The sequence below is a fragment of the Acomys russatus genome, chromosome 6 (assembly GCF_903995435.1).
Source record: "Acomys russatus chromosome 6, mAcoRus1.1, whole genome shotgun sequence".
NCBI classification, from domain to species: domain Eukaryota; kingdom Metazoa; phylum Chordata; class Mammalia; order Rodentia; family Muridae; genus Acomys; species Acomys russatus.
The window spans coordinates 85,968,546-85,986,608 of NC_067142.1; the positions used below are offsets into that span (position 1 = coordinate 85,968,546).

At 47.7% G+C, this 18,063-nt stretch overlaps 1 protein-coding gene across 3 annotated transcripts in view; it reads right to left on the reverse strand.

Annotated features, from left to right (window-relative positions):
- Rcor3 (REST corepressor 3) overlaps positions 1-7,430 on the reverse strand; it is a 43,600-nt gene extending 36,170 nt beyond the window's left edge. For 2 of the 3 annotated variants that reach the window (XM_051148155.1, XM_051148156.1), the window contains exons 1-3: positions 7,113-7,427; positions 6,814-6,870; positions 128-205 (exon numbers count right to left, since the gene is read on the reverse strand). In XM_051148155.1, the coding sequence (XP_051004112.1) occupies positions 128-205; positions 6,814-6,870; positions 7,113-7,278 (301 nt within the window). In that variant the 5' untranslated portion in view covers positions 7,279-7,427. Of the gene's footprint in view, positions 1-127; positions 206-6,813; positions 6,871-7,112 lie in introns of all 3 variants that reach the window. The other variant, XM_051148154.1, reaches the window with a different exon arrangement.
- Between the last annotated feature and the right edge of the window lie 10,633 nt (positions 7,431-18,063).

Below are 18,063 nucleotides of genomic sequence, written 5' to 3' on the forward strand. Positions count from 1 at the left end.
AGAAAACAAAGGTAACACAGTTTTTAAGAGACTAAAATTCTAAAAGACTAAAAGGCAAATATAAATCACACTTTGAACAGGCTGGTTCCCTGCTAATCTTAACATTCAATCTCAGAAAAAAACTTACATTTGGCATCTGGGATACTGTGATACGGGGACCACACAAGCATCCCTCCATTGTCTTTATCTGTGTACTTGGTAGCACCTGAGGAAAAATTAATTATTTTGAATAGGATAGCTTTTCATTTATATTCCAGGTAAACACAAGCAAATTTTTATTTGTTTTAGTACAATACCTGCAAAGAAGACACAGGAAAACAGAAAGGAAAGATTTACATGAAAGACACTAAATTGCCTACTTAGGGAGACGAAGGACTAAGGGCCGTTGTAAAGCTCCCCGCTACCACTTTAAAGACTTCCTGAAGGGAGCACTCCTGTCACCTGGCAGAGGTGACAGTCTCATCTGACCTCCTGTGACCTCCTGTGTGCTGAAATTATTTTAAACCTAAGTGTTATGATCTAAAAAATTAAAGATGGTGAGCAGGTTATCTAAGTACCAAGAAAATCACAAGCATAAAAATAAAAGCAAAACATTTAGATTGTGTTGCATCTTTTTAAGAAAAAGGTGACAAAAAGAGGAACTTAAAATCTTTACAAAATACCAGAGCCAGAAGTTTTATTAAAATGTACAGTCAACAAACACAAACTTTGAGACAATCTTGTAAAATTGGTGTATAACTGTCACCTCTTTGTTTGGGATTGTTTGGGAGGCAGAGCAGGAGGACTGGAGTGCAAGGTCAGCCTGGGTTACAAAGGAACGCTGTCCTCAAACAGTTTCACTGGAGTGTCAGCAGGGCGTGTGTCCGCGCAGGAGCAGAGGGGGAGGCAGAAAGACGCAGACTTTGAAGCAGGCTTGTGCAGTGAGTGTTTAGTGAAAATCTTTCAACCAAACGAGGAAGCAGACAAAATGCCAAACGGCAAGGTTAAAACAAACAAACCAAAAAACAAAACAGTTTCAATATTAAGACATTTAATTTTTAGTCATGGGCCTGGCAGGTAAAAGAGAACTTACAAATGCCAAAGTCAAGTCATTTAATGGGAATGAAACAAACCTCGCCTTAGCAGGCCATAAGCCTTTACTTAGAAAATCAAATGTTTCTAGTGAGTATCATAACTTCAATTATTTTTACACAATGAATTATCACAATAAGAGCATTAAAATCTTTCTTAATACAACATGACACAGCAGATAAGTGCTTCCACTAAGTCTCCTGGCTTGATTGTATTCCAGGACAAATAAACGCAGTTTTGCACTCTGCTCTTTAAGAACACTACTCCACCGTAGTAGACGTGTGTTGCTGAGTACAGGCCACCGACGATGTGTGCAATCAGAGGACAGCGTTGGTGTGAGGCCCTGGGATAGAACCCACATTTGGTAGGAAGCCCCTCTCTCCACTGAGCCATCCCTCCAGCCCATGAACCTCATTCTTGGGGTAGGGAAAGTCGGTTGTGTCTTATTTAACATCTCCTCTTAAACAGGTATTGTTTTTTTCTTCACTTAAAATACCAGTTATGATTCTCCTCAAGGTTTTCAATATTGTACCTAAGGGTCCAATATGATGGAAACCAGTGTCAAAGTTGAGGCTACTCACTGCTTTTCTACTGTGGTAAAGGTATTTATTTAAGTGGCCTAACAACAGAGCATGCTCAATGGGGCATTTCACAATGTTCTTTCCCTAACAATGGACCCCAACCTTTTCAATCACACATCACCTGTCAACTAGACCCAAGAAATGACAGTGCTCACAGGAGTTATTTTAGTGTACTGGTTACGGGTAGATATTAAAGAGTTCAAACTCCCAGTCACAGCAGCGTGCCACCTTGAAGAAACCTTCTTGTGCCTCAGTTTCCCTCATCTATAACAACTGAGATGATATGAGTTATCTACTTCAGAGCTTTTCAAAAATGAAATTGATGAGTTGATAATGTACAGAGGACAATCAACTGCTAAGACCCAGAGTGTAAGGAGTAAGGTAGGGTTCTACATCAATAGCCAAGTTCAAAGCGCAAAACCAGCCATCGTAACCTTTAAAGACTCCCTCTGAGGCACTAAAAACAGGGGCTTTGGTGAACAAATACACTAAACTGAAAGAATTTAGATCCTGAGACTAACATGCTCTAAACACTTAAAAACTATTTATAAGCTGGGTTCCAGATTGTATTATTGGTATAGCGTCTTCAAAGAGGGGGTAAAGACTTGCATGAGTAAACTGTGTGTGGTATATGCATGTGTGTGTAAATGTGTATGTCTATGTGTGTGTGCTTGGATCATGTGGCGGGCAGAGGTCAACAGAGGGTGTCCTCTTCTACCATGCTCCTGTGTTTTATTTTTTTAAATCAGGGTCTCTCCATGTAGCCGTAGGTGCTCTGGAACTCACTATCACCGTGCAGACCTGGTTGGCCTCAAACTCACAAGAGATTTGCTTGCTTCTGCTGGTATCAAAAGCATACACCACCACACTGACTATTTTTTTTTTTTCTTTTTTCTTTTTTTAAAGACAAGATCTCTCGTTGAACCCAGAATTCACTGTGTCAGGCAGGCTGGCTGGCCAACGGGCCCAGGAACTGTTCTCCCTTCCCACGGTGGTCTACAGCACTGGCTTCTCTATGGGTGCCAAGAATCTGAACTGAGGTGCTCATGCTTTTAAAGCCAGTGAGCACGCTGTCTACTAAGCTACCTTCCCAGCCTCATAAGAGTCAAGGGATTCGATTTTCAGATGTAAGTTTCCTGCTTTCTTTCTCAGTATAATCTGCCTGAAAACTCACCTGAGGCCTAAGATACACTGTGGTCTTTCCTGTATCTGAGGTTTCACCGCCTCTGATCAACTGCAATTAGAAAATACTAAAAGGTCAAAGCCAGAAATGAAGGCTGTGTGGATTTAAGCTGCACACCGGTCTGAACAGCACCATGAACTTTGACACAGCTCCACTCGGTCCTGCCTAGGGAACCCGTGTCCTGCGGAGGGCCCAGCATGGACATTCTAGTTATCACTCCAACAGCAACTGTCTTCTCAGGCTAAACACGCATGCTTAAAACTTCCAGGGTTCAAGCTTCTCACTAAAGCTCTCCTTTACTGAGGGGAGCCACAGCTACTACAGTTTTAATCAGTTATGCACTAACTTAAACCAGGGATTTAACATTCAGAACTTTATTTTCACTATGTGTTAGGAAAAGTCGGACAGGCAGTCAATAACACACTTTATGTGTCTGTGTCAGGGAGCATGCGCCCCTGTGAAGGCCAGAGGAAGACATCAAGGACCTCTGAGTCTCCCTGCCTCATTGCCTTGAGACCATTTCTCACTGAACTGGAAGCTCGCCATTATGGCTAGACTGCCTGGCCAGGGGGCTTCTGGGAACTGCTTGTCTCCGCCTCCCAAGGCTGGGGTTGCAGGCATGTGCAGCAAGGTCTGGCTTTTATGTAGATGCTGGTGACTCAGACCCAAGTCTTCTCGCCAGCAGACCAAGTGTTATTATACACTGAGCTATCTCCCTGGCCCACAACAGAGCACTTTTAAGATATGGGAGATTCTGTGGGGAATATGCACAAAAATGACTTCAACAACAACAAAAATAATATCCATATATTTTATAAAATGGATATTACTACATTAATGTTTATATATAAATGATAAATTTGAAATAAAGAATATAATTTTATTTCAAAGTATTAATATTTAAACAACCAAAGATTACATTATTTATCAATTATTGAACTCAACAACAAATGAGAGATGTCAACTTTAAAATATGTAAGCCTTTGTCTCTTTGAGGTTTTTTTATGGGTCTGTGAATCACTGAGTCGTATATATTCTCACCTAATCTTGGAATGTACTCAACAGTATCTCTTTTCTATGAACAAGAAACAGGGCTGGAGAAATTAGAGTTCATCTCAGGTACTAACTGTGCCAGAGCTGCCTAAGGGCATGAGGTCACAGGCAAAGATGCTCTTCAGGGGCCAGCACAGTCAGGCAGCGACCACAAGGGCTAGGGAGCACAGAAAACCTTCAGAACTAGGGAAAAACTGATTTATAAGTGAAAGGTAACAATCAAATCCAGTTAGTAAGCCATAAAGATGTGAGCATCGCCACTTAAGGTAAACCTCCCTTCCCGAATGGCCAAACTTCAGGAGCTCCACAACACACACCTCCACTCTGTCGGCTCCAGGATAATAGTCATCTGTCCCGTGTTTCTGAACCCTAAGAGTGATTCATTCACTCGTTCATGTGTGTAATTTCTACCATGACCATTATTATCTCTTCTGAAAACTCTCACTCTATGTTCTCATAAGTCTCAGCACCTAAGGATTTTTTCTTCCAAGTGACTTACATCTAAGGCTACAGTGAATAATTTCCCAGCACTCAGGAGGCAGAGGCAGGTGGATCTCTGAGTGAGAGGCCAGCCTGGTCTAGAGAGTGAGTTCTAGGACAGCTACGGTTATGTAGAGACTTTGTCTTGAAAAAACAAAACCAAACAAAAGGTGGAGGGGGGAATTATGAAGGAAAAAAAGGAGTGCTTACAATTTCTCACTTTCTATCCTTAGCTAGAAAATTTCCCTTTTCTTCTATTAACTTTTCAAAGCAATGCTTGAAAGTTCATCTAATTATACTGTTACCATGAAATACAACCTTCGAAAAATAGTACAATACGTAGAACAAAACAGCAAGAGGCACAAGAAGCACAGTGTTTCTTTGAGAAACACCTTAGTGACACACACACACAAATGGGAAGTGCTTCTAACTGTATCCTCGGTTTACACTGTTAAACAAAGTCAATACATTTAAGTAACGTGAGGTTTATCCTTAGCGCGCTAATTTAAAAACAGTAACACTTCAGTGAAGTCTGTCATTTTTCACAAATGTTATATGTACGTGGAACAAGCAAAGCAAAATCCTTTAGGTCAGTTAGTCTGAACAGTGGCAGGCGAGACCACCTAAACAGACCAACTGTCCTTCCTAGTTAGAAATTCGATGCACAAATTCTATCTAAAAACGACAAACGCTTCGGCACTGAAGCATATGAAGCTTACCGACTGCACTTAGCTTGGAGACGACACTGGCTAAGCTGGACCCAGGGGGCAGAAAAAGAGGCACCTTTTTGACATAACTCAGGTGCTGAGTTCCATCTGAAAATGACTTCACCAATATTTTTTAAAGACTGAGTACCAATGAAAGCTCCAAATCGTTCTCCATAATTATGAAATCTAATCTTTACTGAGTAACTGCCATATGCCTAGTCATTTAATCCTGGCAAGAATTCCATGCAATGGCTTTTTACAGCTAGGAAAACTGAAGCCCAGGCAAGGCCAGTGACCTGCTCAGAGCACAAAACAACAGTTGAGAATTAAATCCAGCCTATCCTTAAAGTGAAGATGACTTCTATCCAATGTCAAACTAAGCCCTGCAGCCTAACTGTCGTAATGTGGAAGAACCCACCGACTAGCTAGCTACGCCAACAAGAAAAGTAATTTCCACAAACGTTTAATACTATTGAGGGCCCACCGCGGAGCACACCATAGTCTTCCAACAGGATGGCCAAACAGCTGCGTCACTTGGAAGGGGACCCCAATCAGGTGAGCACGCTGTCCTGATCATGCTTTTAACTGTTATCCTTCTCCCTCTAAAAGGGGGGGGGGGGCGCGACTATCTAGTTGGTAAAGATCCATATATTGTATTATTTTAACAGGGAGAAGGACGGAAGGCCTCTAGAATACCCTAACAACTAAACAGACACTCTGTTTTCCTTGTGAAATTACAAGTAAGCTCTGTGCATAGCTAACTACAACTCAAGCGTCTGACTCCGGCAATGTTGTTAAGAACCCGCTCTGTATAAAAACTGACTGCAGGAAAAGTGGGAGGGTGGTTCAGGCAGGGCAGAGCCCACCCAGTGGCGAGTCTGGCTGGGTGGAAGCAGCCAAGCACTCAAGGCCCAGAGGCTCCAGCAAGGGCGCCTCCATATGCGGAACTCTCGCCCAATCCCCGAGCAGCCTCACATCCCGTGACAGCCGGGGAGCCTGTTTGGAGAAAAGTAGAGAGGGAGCCCGCAAGCTGCGCTGGCGGAGGGCGCTGGAACCTGGCTGTTCCGGAGAAAATGTCTCCTTGGCAGCCACGGCCGCTGTCCTGTGGTCTGGCTCCCCTGGGCCGGGTCGGCGAGTGGGGGGCAGGGGGTTCGGTGTCGAGCACGGGCGTTTCCCCGCCCAGGTCCACACCGCCACGGCGGAATGAAAAACCAGGATCCCGCGTGTGTGCACCGGGGTCGCAGGGCTCGCCCTTTGCCGGGGCGGATGACAGCAACCCGCTGCCGAGCATGGCCCCGCGGAGCGCGGCGGAGCTCCGGGTTCCAAGGGCGGGTCCGTACGGCATCTGACCTGGGGTAGGTTAATGCACACACAGACCATACGCCCTCTCCTGCAGCCCTCGGCTCTGCAGCCCCCGCGCCCCCGGCCTCGGACCCACGACCTCGGTGCGATGCCAGCAGCGTGCAAGTGCCGCGGGAGGAAACCATGTTCACCTTGCCATGCACGCATCTACCCCCACGCCCTGTGTCACTGCCCAGCCGAGCCAGCCAGCCTCCCCACCGCGATGCCCTGCCCTGCCCGGCCCTCTCCTGGTGCTCCCCACACTCGCACCCGTAACTCTTCACACCCGGACGCCGGCCACCCCAGAGGAAGCCCCGGGGAAAAAAAGAGAGAGAGAGAGAGAGAGAGAGAGAGAGAGAGAGAGAGACGGGGTTTTCCTGTGAGCAAATATATCTACCTGGATCGAATTCAGGGATCCGAGCTTGGTATTCAGCTCCGACTCTCATCCCAACATCTGCAAAGCAATGCCAAGAAATATGGTAAAATGATAATAAGTAAGGAGAGGAGCGGGGAAAGGCAAGGCAGAGGCTCTCCAGCCGCGGGAGCGCGGGCGAGGCCGCGGCCGGGTGGGGGCGGGGAGGCGCGGGTCGCGGGCTGCGGCGGCACCGGGAGTTCCGGCGGCCACGGCTCGGCTCCGAGGGGAGGAGGGCGCGGGGAGGGGGCCGGGCGGGCGGGGCGGGGAGCGCGGCGAGGTACCCCCGTGCTCGTCGTCGCTGCTGCAGCCGCTCTCGGGCTCCGAGAAGTGCAGCCCGCCGTTGGCCGAGGAGCCGCCGCCGCCGCCGCCCGCAGGGCTCTTGGCGCCGCCGTTGGCCGATCGGTTCTTCCCCAGTAACTCGGGCCCTTTCTCCATCATGCCGGGCATGGTAGAGGAGGGGGAGAGGTGGCGTCAGGGAAGGGGGAGACGGCTGACGGGCGCGGGCGGGAGCGCGGAGGAGGAGGAGGGGGGGGGGAAGGAGGTGTTAATATGGAGCCGCCATCACCGCCCCGGTCGGCCCGTAGCGCAGTCGCCCCACAACAACCCGCCCCGGCCCCGCCTCTCTCCCCTCCCCCGCCGCCGCCGCCGCCGCCGCCGCCCCGCGCCACCCGGCCGAGCGCCCCTCGCGGCCGCGCTCTCCTCTCTGGGCGGCCGGGATCACCCCGCCCTTCGGGAGGTTCCAGCCGCGGGGCGGAGAGAGGAGGGCCGGGAACCCAGTGCGTCCCGGGCCTACCGACCCGGCGTTCCCGAGCGCGCGGTAGCTCGCGGCCCAGGCGAGGCCGGGGCTCCGGCCTGGCTGCCCGGCGTGCGGCACGGAGGGCAGGGAGCCGGACTCCCTCGGTCCGGTGCGAGCCGAAGGAGCGTGGTGGACAGGAGCCGCTCGTCACCGGATGGCGGCCCCAGACCGGAGCTGCCCCCGTGGCGAGCGGCCGGGTATGGCAGCGCCGGACAGGCGGAGGGCCGGGGGATGGTGGCCTTAGACAGGTGAGGCAGGACGGAGGATGGCGGCCTCAGACCGCCGGGTGCTCCGGTGAACTGGGGTCCGGTGGCGTGGGGTGGGGTCAGGTAGGGTAGAGTAAGGTGGAGGGTGGGGATGGCGGCCCCAGACAGCAGCTTCTCCGGTGAGGTACGTTCTGGGGTGGCCACATCAGGTTGGGTGTGGGACCTGTTCACTCCCTCCCGCCTCGTAGTCGCCTTGCACGGGGTTCCTGGGATCCGAGCCCCACAGTGGTGGAAGGAGACCCAGCCCTAAGGACCTGGCAAGGCGGCTCACCTCTGCACTGGCATCCGAGAGGGACTGATGGTGCAGTCTTTCCACCTGGCCCTTTCTCTTTTGCTGTCTAAGGAGTGAATGCCATAAGTGGGGGAATAAAAGGACAGAACCCTGCCCTCCCCAGCGAGCGCCTTCTGGGTCGTATGTGGCGGAGGTGGTGGCTTGGAGTCCTGCGGAGAGGTGAGGCTGCTGCCTTCCGTTGGGTTCCATCCGTTGGCTGCGTAGTAGTACTCCGCCGAACTCATACCCTCACCAGATTTAAGGATATCTGCTTTATGACATGCTGTGTGGCCTAGCAGTGCTATTTTTTGTTAGCCTTTCTGTCTCAGGAGGAAGAGGGAGGACTTTACATGCAGGTGTGTGTCCTGCAGAATTTGGTACCAACAGTTTAAAAAAGATCTTGACGGTTGAAACGATTGTTGAATTGTGTTACTGAGTTGCAGAGCCGCACCCAGGGAGGTGAGGGTCCTTCTCCACGTGTAACTTAGACCCTGTTGCGGCCCCTCATTCCACTCTTTTCTTTAGGATCCAACCGCTTGACCCAGGGATGGTGGCTTAGGCACCCGTCAGTCCCAGCATTTGGGAGGCCGAGGCAGGCGGACCTCAGAGCTCAAGTCCAACCTGGTCTACAGAGTGAGGGCAAGGACAGCCAAAGCTACACAGAGAAAGCCTGTCTCAAAAAACAAAAACAACCCCCCCCCCAAAAAAAAGGGGGTGGGGAGGGGGAGGGGGAAACGACCGAAAGGGTTGAGTTGTGATTCAAATAATTAAATGGACATGTAAGGCTTTGATGGAGAAAATCAACCGTTCCCGTTACCAGAACCAGAATCTACACCTGGGCAAAATACTTCCGCTTTTAGACAGGAGACCTGCCTAGTGTTTGTTTGTTTTTTTTTGTTTTTTTTTTTTTTTTTTTAAAGATAGGGTTTCTCTGTAGCCCTGGCTATCCTGGGCTCTCTTTGTAGACCAGGCTGGCCTCGAGCTCACAGCGGTCCACCTGCCTCTGCCTCCCATGGGCCAACATGCCCGGCCAATTAGAGACAATGTTTTAATTCTATGATTTCTATTTTCTGCAAGGGGAAGTGTTATGGACAAACGAAGCGAACAGCAATAGCCTTGGGCTGTTACCTTTCCATTGTGAATTGCACATTGATATTTTGTTTTTTTATATTCCAGCTTCTAATGAAGGTGACTCATCTCAGTCCGGTAACTTCAGCTCCTTTGATATGGGAACACAAAAGCTAGACCCTATGTAGAGGAAATCCAAGAAAAAAACAGAAAACCAAAAAGACCCACTGAGGCCTCTTAACAGGCTGGCTTCCCAGCGCCCTAACCCTAAACACTGCCATGTACTTTTCTGTAGACAGGAATCGGAATATAGATTAAAGATCAAAATACTGTGAAGATTCAAGGATCTTCATGACAGTTTCGGTTAGTAAAGCCTTGGGAGTAAAACGGTTCTGCTGGAATGTAGAAAGGGACAGAGCGGAGACAGCCACAGTTGCCCTTGGGCAAGGAACCAGGGGTGAAAGTGTGTAAGTATGTAAGGAACCAGGAGTGAAAGTGTGTAAGTATTTAAGGAATGGGGGTGGGGGGGTGTGAAAGTGTGTAAGTATTTAAGGAACCTGGGGTGATAGTGTGTAAGTATTTAAGAAACCAAGGGTAAAAGTGTGTAAGTATTTAAGGGACCTGGGGTGAAAGTGTGTAAGTATTTAAGAAACCAAGGGTAAAAGTGTGTAAGTATTTAAGGGACCTGGGGTGAAAGTGTGTAAGTATTTAAGGGACCTGGGGTGAAAGTGTGTAAGTATGTAAGGGACCTGGGGTGAAAGTGTGTAAGTATGTAAGGAACCTGGGGTGAAAGTGTGTAAGTATTTAAGGGACCTGGGGTGAAAGTGTGTAAGTATTTAAGGGACCTGGGGTGAAAGTGTGTAAGTATGTAAGGGACCTGGGGTGAAAGTGTGTAAGTATGTAAGGAACCTGGGGTTAAAGTGTGTAAGTATTTAAGGGACCTGGGGTGAAAGTGTGTAAGTATTTAAGGGACCTGGGGTGAAAGTGTGTAAGTATTTAAGGGACCTGGGGTGAAAGTGTGTAAGTATTTAAGGGACCTGGGGTGAAAGTGTATAAGTATTTAAGGGACCTGGGGTGAAAGTGTGTAAGTATTTAAGGAACCTGGGGTGAAAGTGTGTAAGTATGTAAGGAACCTGGAGTGAAAGTGTGTAAGTATTTAAGAAACCTGGGGTGAAAGTGTGTAAGTATGTAAGGGACCTGGGGTGAAAGTGTGTAAGTATGTAAGGAGCCTGGGGTGAAAGTGTGTAAGTATTTAAGGAACCTGGGGTGAAAGTGTGTAAGTATTTAAGGAACCTGGGGTGAAAGTGTGTAAGTATGTAAGGAACCGGGGGTGAAAGTGTGTAAGTATTTAAGGAACCGGGGGTGAAAGTGTGTAAGTATTTAAGGGACCTGGGGTGAAAGTGTGTAAGTATTTAAGGGACCTGGGGTGAAAGTGTGTAAGTATTTAAGGAAAGCAAATTCCTGTTTTGCTTCTCAAGGAAAAGAAAACTTCTTAAGCTGAAAGATGAAAATAATGGACCTTAAAATGGTTTCTTGACAGGTAGTGAGGACGTTAGAGAAGAGAAGCCCTAGGGAGGAAGTCTGGAGAATGCCGGCTTCTCAGTGGTTAGGAGGCGGAACCCTGGGCAGAGAGAGAGAGTTTTAAGGGTTAATAGCCCCCACACCTCCACACCCCCACACCACCTACTCCACACACACACCATGGTCTGATGGCTGTTTTAACATTTTCTCAGAGTTACCAAGACTAGAGATCAGGTAAAGGCTGGGGACTAGCTGAGCTGCAGGAGCTTACCCATGAGTGCCCGCGCTTGTCTTGCTGTGTCAGATCCAGAAACAAGGATTAGGGAGGCCTTTGCTTCAAATAAGACAACATTGAGAAGGCCAAGGGATTAAGAGCCACTATCTTTTGGGATGGCTTGTCATGTAATATCTAGAAACAAGTCTTAACGACAGACAGCCAAGAACCCCGTACTGAAAGTAATGCCGTTGAGAAAGGGGAGACCAACCAAGTTCATATGCAGTGATCAGATTTCCCTCCTGATTGGGATCTGTAGATTTAGTCTAATCTTAGGTTGTGTGTATAAAGTGACAAGCTGATTCTAGGGAAAAATGTAAAGGTTAAGGATGGCCAAGAAAACGTACAGGCTCAGGTACGGTTCTCAGGCTGTGGGTTGTGACCCCTTTGGGTGCTGAACAGCTCTTTCACGGGCATCTCCTAAGACCACCACAAAACACAGATACTTACCTTACAACTCATAACAGCAGCAAAATTTTATGGCTGGGATCACCACAACATAAGGAGCTGTAGTAGATGGTCATAGCCTTTGGAAGGCTGAGGACCACTGAGCTTCCTGAGTCTTAATGAGCATCCTGTAGAACGGACCGTTTCAATTCAGGACATTGAGCCCGCTCTTCAGAAGGAACTGAGAAGATGGCACTCTAAATCTGTACAGTGTTCTGCTCTCCAATAGAAGTATCTTGTGTGATAATACCAAGAAAGACTTTCCCTGGATATCTCATTGGTATGTATTAAGGTTTTGTTTTTAATGAGCTGCTTCCAGCTGTGACATTGGAGCCCATGCAGACACACCACCACCCATGTCCCAACATACAGGACTCTTCAGCTGTGTCTTGACTTTATTCCATTAATTTTGATTATCAGAAAAATGTTATTTTGTTTCAACCCAGGCCAAATTTGTGGCTCTCAGAACTTGGAATGGATGCCCCAGCCTTCTTTCCCCTTCTCTCAGCAGTTCTTTAAAAAAAAAAAAAAAAATGATTATTTGCCTTAAGGGAGTCAAACCCTGGTCTCAGGCCCTTAAAGCTTTGATATTGTCGTCAGAAACTGCTCATAGCAAGGCTGCTCAGCTCTTGCTGGGTGTAGCAGGCCCAAAGACACGGACTGTTCAATGCCTGTTCAGGAACTCTGACTCAGCCTTTACCCCTCCCACTGTCACTTAGCTGTAGGTCACTCAGCCACTGTGACTACCCAGAGGACAGTTCTCCAGAACGAGGTGTTAAAAAGCAAACAAACAAAAATAGCATAGTAGGTATAAGGAGGGTAATATGTGGCATTATTGATACAGTTATTAGAAATGATGGCATCTGAGCCATGAGTTGCATTTTGAAAGTTTATTTATTTATTTATTTATTTACTTACTTACTTATTATGTACAGTGTTCTGCCTGCATGACAGAAGAGGGCATCAGTGAGCCACCATGTGGTTCTGGGAATTGAACTCAGGACCTCTGGCTCTTAACCTCTGAGCCACCTCTCCAGCCCCCAAAATTCAGTTTTTAATTGTAAGATACTGAAAGCCTCTTTGGAGCAACCCACGTTTTATATATCAACAGATACAAATGTATTAGGTTGTGGAATGGAGAGACAGCTCAGCGGTTAAGAGCACTGGACACTCTGCCAGAGGATCCAGGTTCAATTCTGAGCACCTACATGGCAGCTCACAGCCACCTGTAACTCCAGGGCCAGAGGATCTAATGCCCTCTTCTGGCCTCTGAAGGCACTACATGCAGGTGATGCACAGACATACATGCAGGCAAAACACCCCATACACATACTTAAAAAAAAAAAAAAATTAAGGTAAACTAAGTTATAGAGGAGAATTGCTACTTTTGCCCCCAATATTAAATGTTACATACTCTTTGGAATTCCTAAGAGAGATGGAGTATGAATGTCGTTACCAGTGAGGAAAACAGGCCTGAATACTGTTTATAAAGAACTTGACACAAAGTTTCAAGTAAGACATCTTCCTGAAATGGCCTGAAGCGTTCTAAAGCCAGAGTGCATTGCCATCCTCCCTCTCGCCTCCTTTCAGTGTTTTGTGTGGCCGCAGCTACTGGCTGGTTGTGTGTCACCCTGACACAGGCTAGAGTCATCGGAGAGGAGGAGCCTTAGTTGAGGAAATGCCTCCATGTGAGATCCAGCTGTAAGGCATCTTCTCAATTAGTTATTGGTGCGGACGGCCCAGCCTGTTGTGGGTGGTGCCATCCCTGGGCTGCTGGTCCTGGGTTCTCATGGCCGAGCAAGCCATGAGAAGCAAGCAAGTAGGCAGCTATCCTCCATGGCCTCTGCCTCAGCTCCTGCCTCCAGGTCCCTGCTCTTCTTGAGTTCCCGCCCTGACTTCCTTCAGAAATGCTCAGCGATACGGAAGTGTGGGCTGAATTAAACCCTTTCCTCCCAAACTTGCTTTTGGCCGTGGTGTTTTGTTGCTGCATAAACACCCTAGGATCCTGCATTGTCCACCACTGTGAGCAGCCTTCTCGGTAGCTTCATCTTCACAGAACAGGAAGAAATGAGGGAGAACCACAGAGCTTTAACCAACAGCTTTCAAATCGTTTGTAACTCATCACAGTACATGTTGCCAACCCAGGACAAGCATCACCAATGAAGATTCAGAACAGCTCAGGAGAATTGCACAACATGCATTTATTTCCACCAAATTGTTGTGGGTTGGTTGGGGCCAAGTTGACCTGTAGTGGACTCAGTATGTTGGCCTCACAGGGCTGGCTCGTGGCCCTGAGGCCCGGCTGGGTGGTCTAGCATGCGTGCTTGTCCTCATACGTCACTCATGGCACTGATGCCTCTAGGCCAGCCTGCATCTACTTTTTATATTGCCACAGCAGTCTTCTGATCTCCCGCTATAATGGCCCATTAAGCTCTGCTAGAGCTTCTGTGGCCTATAGCTCCAGGATCTTTCATGTTCCTCCCAAAGACACATTCCAAAGGGTCGTGAAGCTCACTGGGTTTCTCATGGGAGTGCAGCCCCATGTCTCAGTGCCATTCTCTGGGTTAGTTACTTTCCCCACTGCTGTGGGAAGAGTGTGTTCCAACTCAGAGCTAGAGGGTACAGCCATGATGGCAGTGTGTTATGTTTCTCTTGCTTTGATAAAACACTGTTGCCAAAGGCAAGTTGAGGAGAGTCTGTGTCGGCTTACAGTTCCACTGGGAATAGAGTCATTCTAGGGCTAGAGGCAGCAAGTGGCAAGCGTGGAGGAAGCTGAGAGGTCACATCATTAACTATGTACAAAGCAGGAAGTGAACTGAAAGTGGGGCAAGGCTTAATGCTCAGAGCCTGCCTCCAGTGACACACTTCCTCATGAAGGCGCCACCTCCCATAACTGCAGCAAGTGGTGCCACCACCACCAACCAGGGACCAAGTGTTCAAATACCAGGAGCCTATGGGACACATTTCTCATCCAAACTGCCATAGTCCGCTCTCAGGCCCCCATAGGCTCATGGCCACATCATAATATGCCTTTCATCCCACTTTAAAAGCTCCCCTAACGGGCAATGAGTGGTGGTGACAGGAGAGTGAGGCAGCTGGTCACGTGAATGACTTTCATTCTGGGATCTCAGCCCACAGGATGACACTACTCCCCACCAACCACTGCAGCAAGAGTCTCTCGTATATGTGGGACAAAAGGGTAGTTCAAAAATGATTATCAGTTCATAAACTTCAGGAGGAAGAAAAGTGTGACAGAGTGAGCAAGATTGAAAAATGAAGGGCGCCAGGTCATGGCCACTGAATTGATGTTGAAAAAACAGGCTATCGGATTCATCCCTAAGACCAGGCAAAGCTGGAGAAATGTCTCCAAGTAAGTTTACAGTCAGGGTCCTCCTGATGACACCCCCCTTGTCAGTGATGAACAACAGAAGGCCATTAACTGAGAGAAGAGGGTGGATCAGGATTAGAGCAGAATTTTGAGAGGAGCATATAGTTACAGGAAGTGCCATGCCTTATGGCGGTGGTTTGAATAAAAATGGCCCCCATAGGCCCATAGGGAGTGACACTATTAGGAGGTGTGTCCTTGTTGGAGGAGGCATGTCACTAGGGGTCGGGCTTTGAAGTCTCAGGTGCTCCAGCTGCCCAGTGTGGCATTCTCTGCCTGCTGATCCAGATGCAGAGCTCAGCTCCTCCTCCCGCACCATGTCTGCCTGCATGCTGCCGTGATAATAGTGGACTAAACCTCTGAACTGTAAGCCAGCCCCAGTTAATGTTTTTCTTTATAATAGTTTCTGTGGTCATACAGTTTCTTCACAGTAATAAAACCCTGACCAAGCAAGACACTCCTTTGTTCCTTAGGAACATCTGAAATAAACTAACCTTATTTTAAAAATTTTAAACTATTTTACTCACCTTTATGTGTATGGGTACACTCGTGTGTGTGTGTGTGTGTGTGTGTGTGTGTGTGTGTGTGTGTGCGTGTGTGCGTGCGCGCGCATGTATGTGTGTGTGTGTGTGTGCCAGTGTCCAAGGAAGCCAGAAGAAGGTGTCAGATTCCTTGGAACTGGAGTTATAGAACATTGTAATTCACCATGTGGGTGCTGGGAATCAAACCTGGGTCCTCTGGAAAAGCAGCCAGTATTCTTAACTGCTGAGCTGTCTCTCCAGCCTTTACCTAAAATTCTCATGTGTTAGGTTTTATTGCTATGACAAAATGTCTGAGCAGATTAAGCTTTAAGGAAGAACGCTTTGTTTTTGTTTATAGTTTCTGAGGTCCCATTTCCTGGGTAGTTGATTTGCTACTTTTGGACCTGTGGCAGGGCAGAACACTACGGTGGGAGTGTGTGACAGAGGAACCTGCTCCCTTTATCATGGTTGTGAGGAAAAGAGAGCAGGAAAGAGCCGGGGATACCAGTATGTCCTTCAGTGTGTGCCTGCTCTGGGGACCCCCCTTCTCCTTTCTAGGCCCCACCTCCTACAGGTTCTATGTCCTCCCCGTCCTGCCACAGTTTGGCAAGCCTTTACACATGGGCCTTTGAGGGACACTCAGATCCAAGCTGTCACATCCAATAAGGTTGTAATACTTTATTCTATTTACTTTAAAATATCTTTCTTAGTGTAAAATTTTTCCTTTATACCCAATGCACTTAAAAATAATTTATTTTTCCAAATATTGGGTCATAAAAATTACCAAACAGAAAAGTGGTGGAAATTACACAGTGAGGATTTATCCATCCATCACTTGGATTCTACAATTTATTTTAAATTTAGGTCAATTTCAATTTGGAGTTCAGTTAGGGAACAGAGTGATTATAATTTTGTTTTCTAAAATCAGCAAATACTTATGAGAACCCTGAGGAAAGGGTTATTTCTAATTGTTTTCATCAAACCGTACTTCCCAAAGCAACATACCAACAATGTGTGTATATGTTAGGAACTGCCTTGAGAGGCTGGAAACTGCCTCTGTCTTCAAGCTTGCTTCTCAGGTAACCTGATGATGTCACGTCCATGGGCTGGGAAGGCCTGAGGACCACCAGAGCTAAATGGTGGTGTTACTCTCTGGCAAACCTGAGGCAGGAAGAGCAGTATCGGGGCTTGAGTGGAGACTCTCACACACGAAACACCCTCTCTTACTGGGTGGAAGGTTGGCTGTTTTGTTCTGTTGAGGCCTTCAAGTCCTGGATGAGCCTGTCTTCTTAACGAAAGCTAATCAGTTCTACTCAGCTTGCTGCCCCAAATGCTAATGTCATTCAGAGCATACACACACTCAGTATGACACATGATCCAGTGTACAGTGAAGGAGACACATAAATTGTACCACAAGCTGGGCAGCGGTGGCACAGGCCTTTAGTCCCAGCAGTTGGGAGGCAGAGTCAGGCAGAGCTCTGAGTTTGAGGCCAGCCTGGTCTACACAGTGAGTTCCAGGACAGCTAAGGCTACACAGAAAAACCCTGTCTCAAAAAAAAAAAAAAAAAAAAAAAAAAAAAAAAAAAAAAAAAAGTATATCTATAGTCTCACAGCCTCTTTTGCGCCATGCCGCAAACATTGCAAATGGCCCTCTCTACTTCTCCTGCCCTTGCTCCAGGAACAGGAAATTGCCTTTACATTTTTAGCTCTATGAACTCCTGGCTCACTACTGAGCACCCTCAGTGGATGGTATTAGATCTAAGTCCATGGGAAGGAGAGCTAGTAGCCTCAAGGGGGAAGTGAGGAGGTGGACAGCCCTTTGGGGGAGCATGTCATTAATGCCACACATGACGCAGGGGGTTCTTATATCTCTATGTCCCTCCCAACCCTTATTCTACCCCAATCCTTTCCATCCCCCCAACACTAGGAGGAAAGAAAGAAGTGTAGAGGGGGAGGGGGCGTAGACCTCCATAGACTACTCCTGATGATGAGGGTTGTCAGGTTCCTAGGGGAAAGTCCAATCTTCTCTGTCAGAATATCCAGCAATCCAGCAATAGCAGACACAGCAGCAGGAGCTGAGAAGGGCAGGGACCAGCTGCAGAGGGGGCAGCAGCAGCCACCACAGACCCTTTGGGCTGCTCCCATTTATACCCTCTCAGGAGTCCCCAGAGTTAAACCATCTGCAGCTGACACAAATCCCACCCCAGCCACACCACGAGGTGTGTTATAGTCAGCTGCTGTGGACAATCTGAAGCAGCCCCATATCCCATACTTTGGATTAAAACAAAAACATATTCACATACCATAACTGGGTTTTAAAAGAAACCAAAACTCTCACTTCATCCGGTGCCAGTGCTCACCTGTCCTTAATCTTTATAGATGACATTCTTACCTCAATCCACCCTTCTCGGCTTCCCTCCCACCAAAAAGGCCACATGCCCAAACCCTCTGCCAGCAGAACTGCTTCTCTTCCCATGCAGACATCATCTGTGAGATGATGTGCAAGGTCTGGTCTTCAGCCTCCACTAGCATGTCTAGTATGGAAACTACATCCACTCTTCCCACCAGGACATACTTTCCCATAGTTCATTTCTGTGACCCTGGCCTCTGTACACTGCTGTGTTGTAGAACACTAAGTAATGAAGCAACTGTTTTCTTTAACCCCACTTGCTTCCAAAACAAT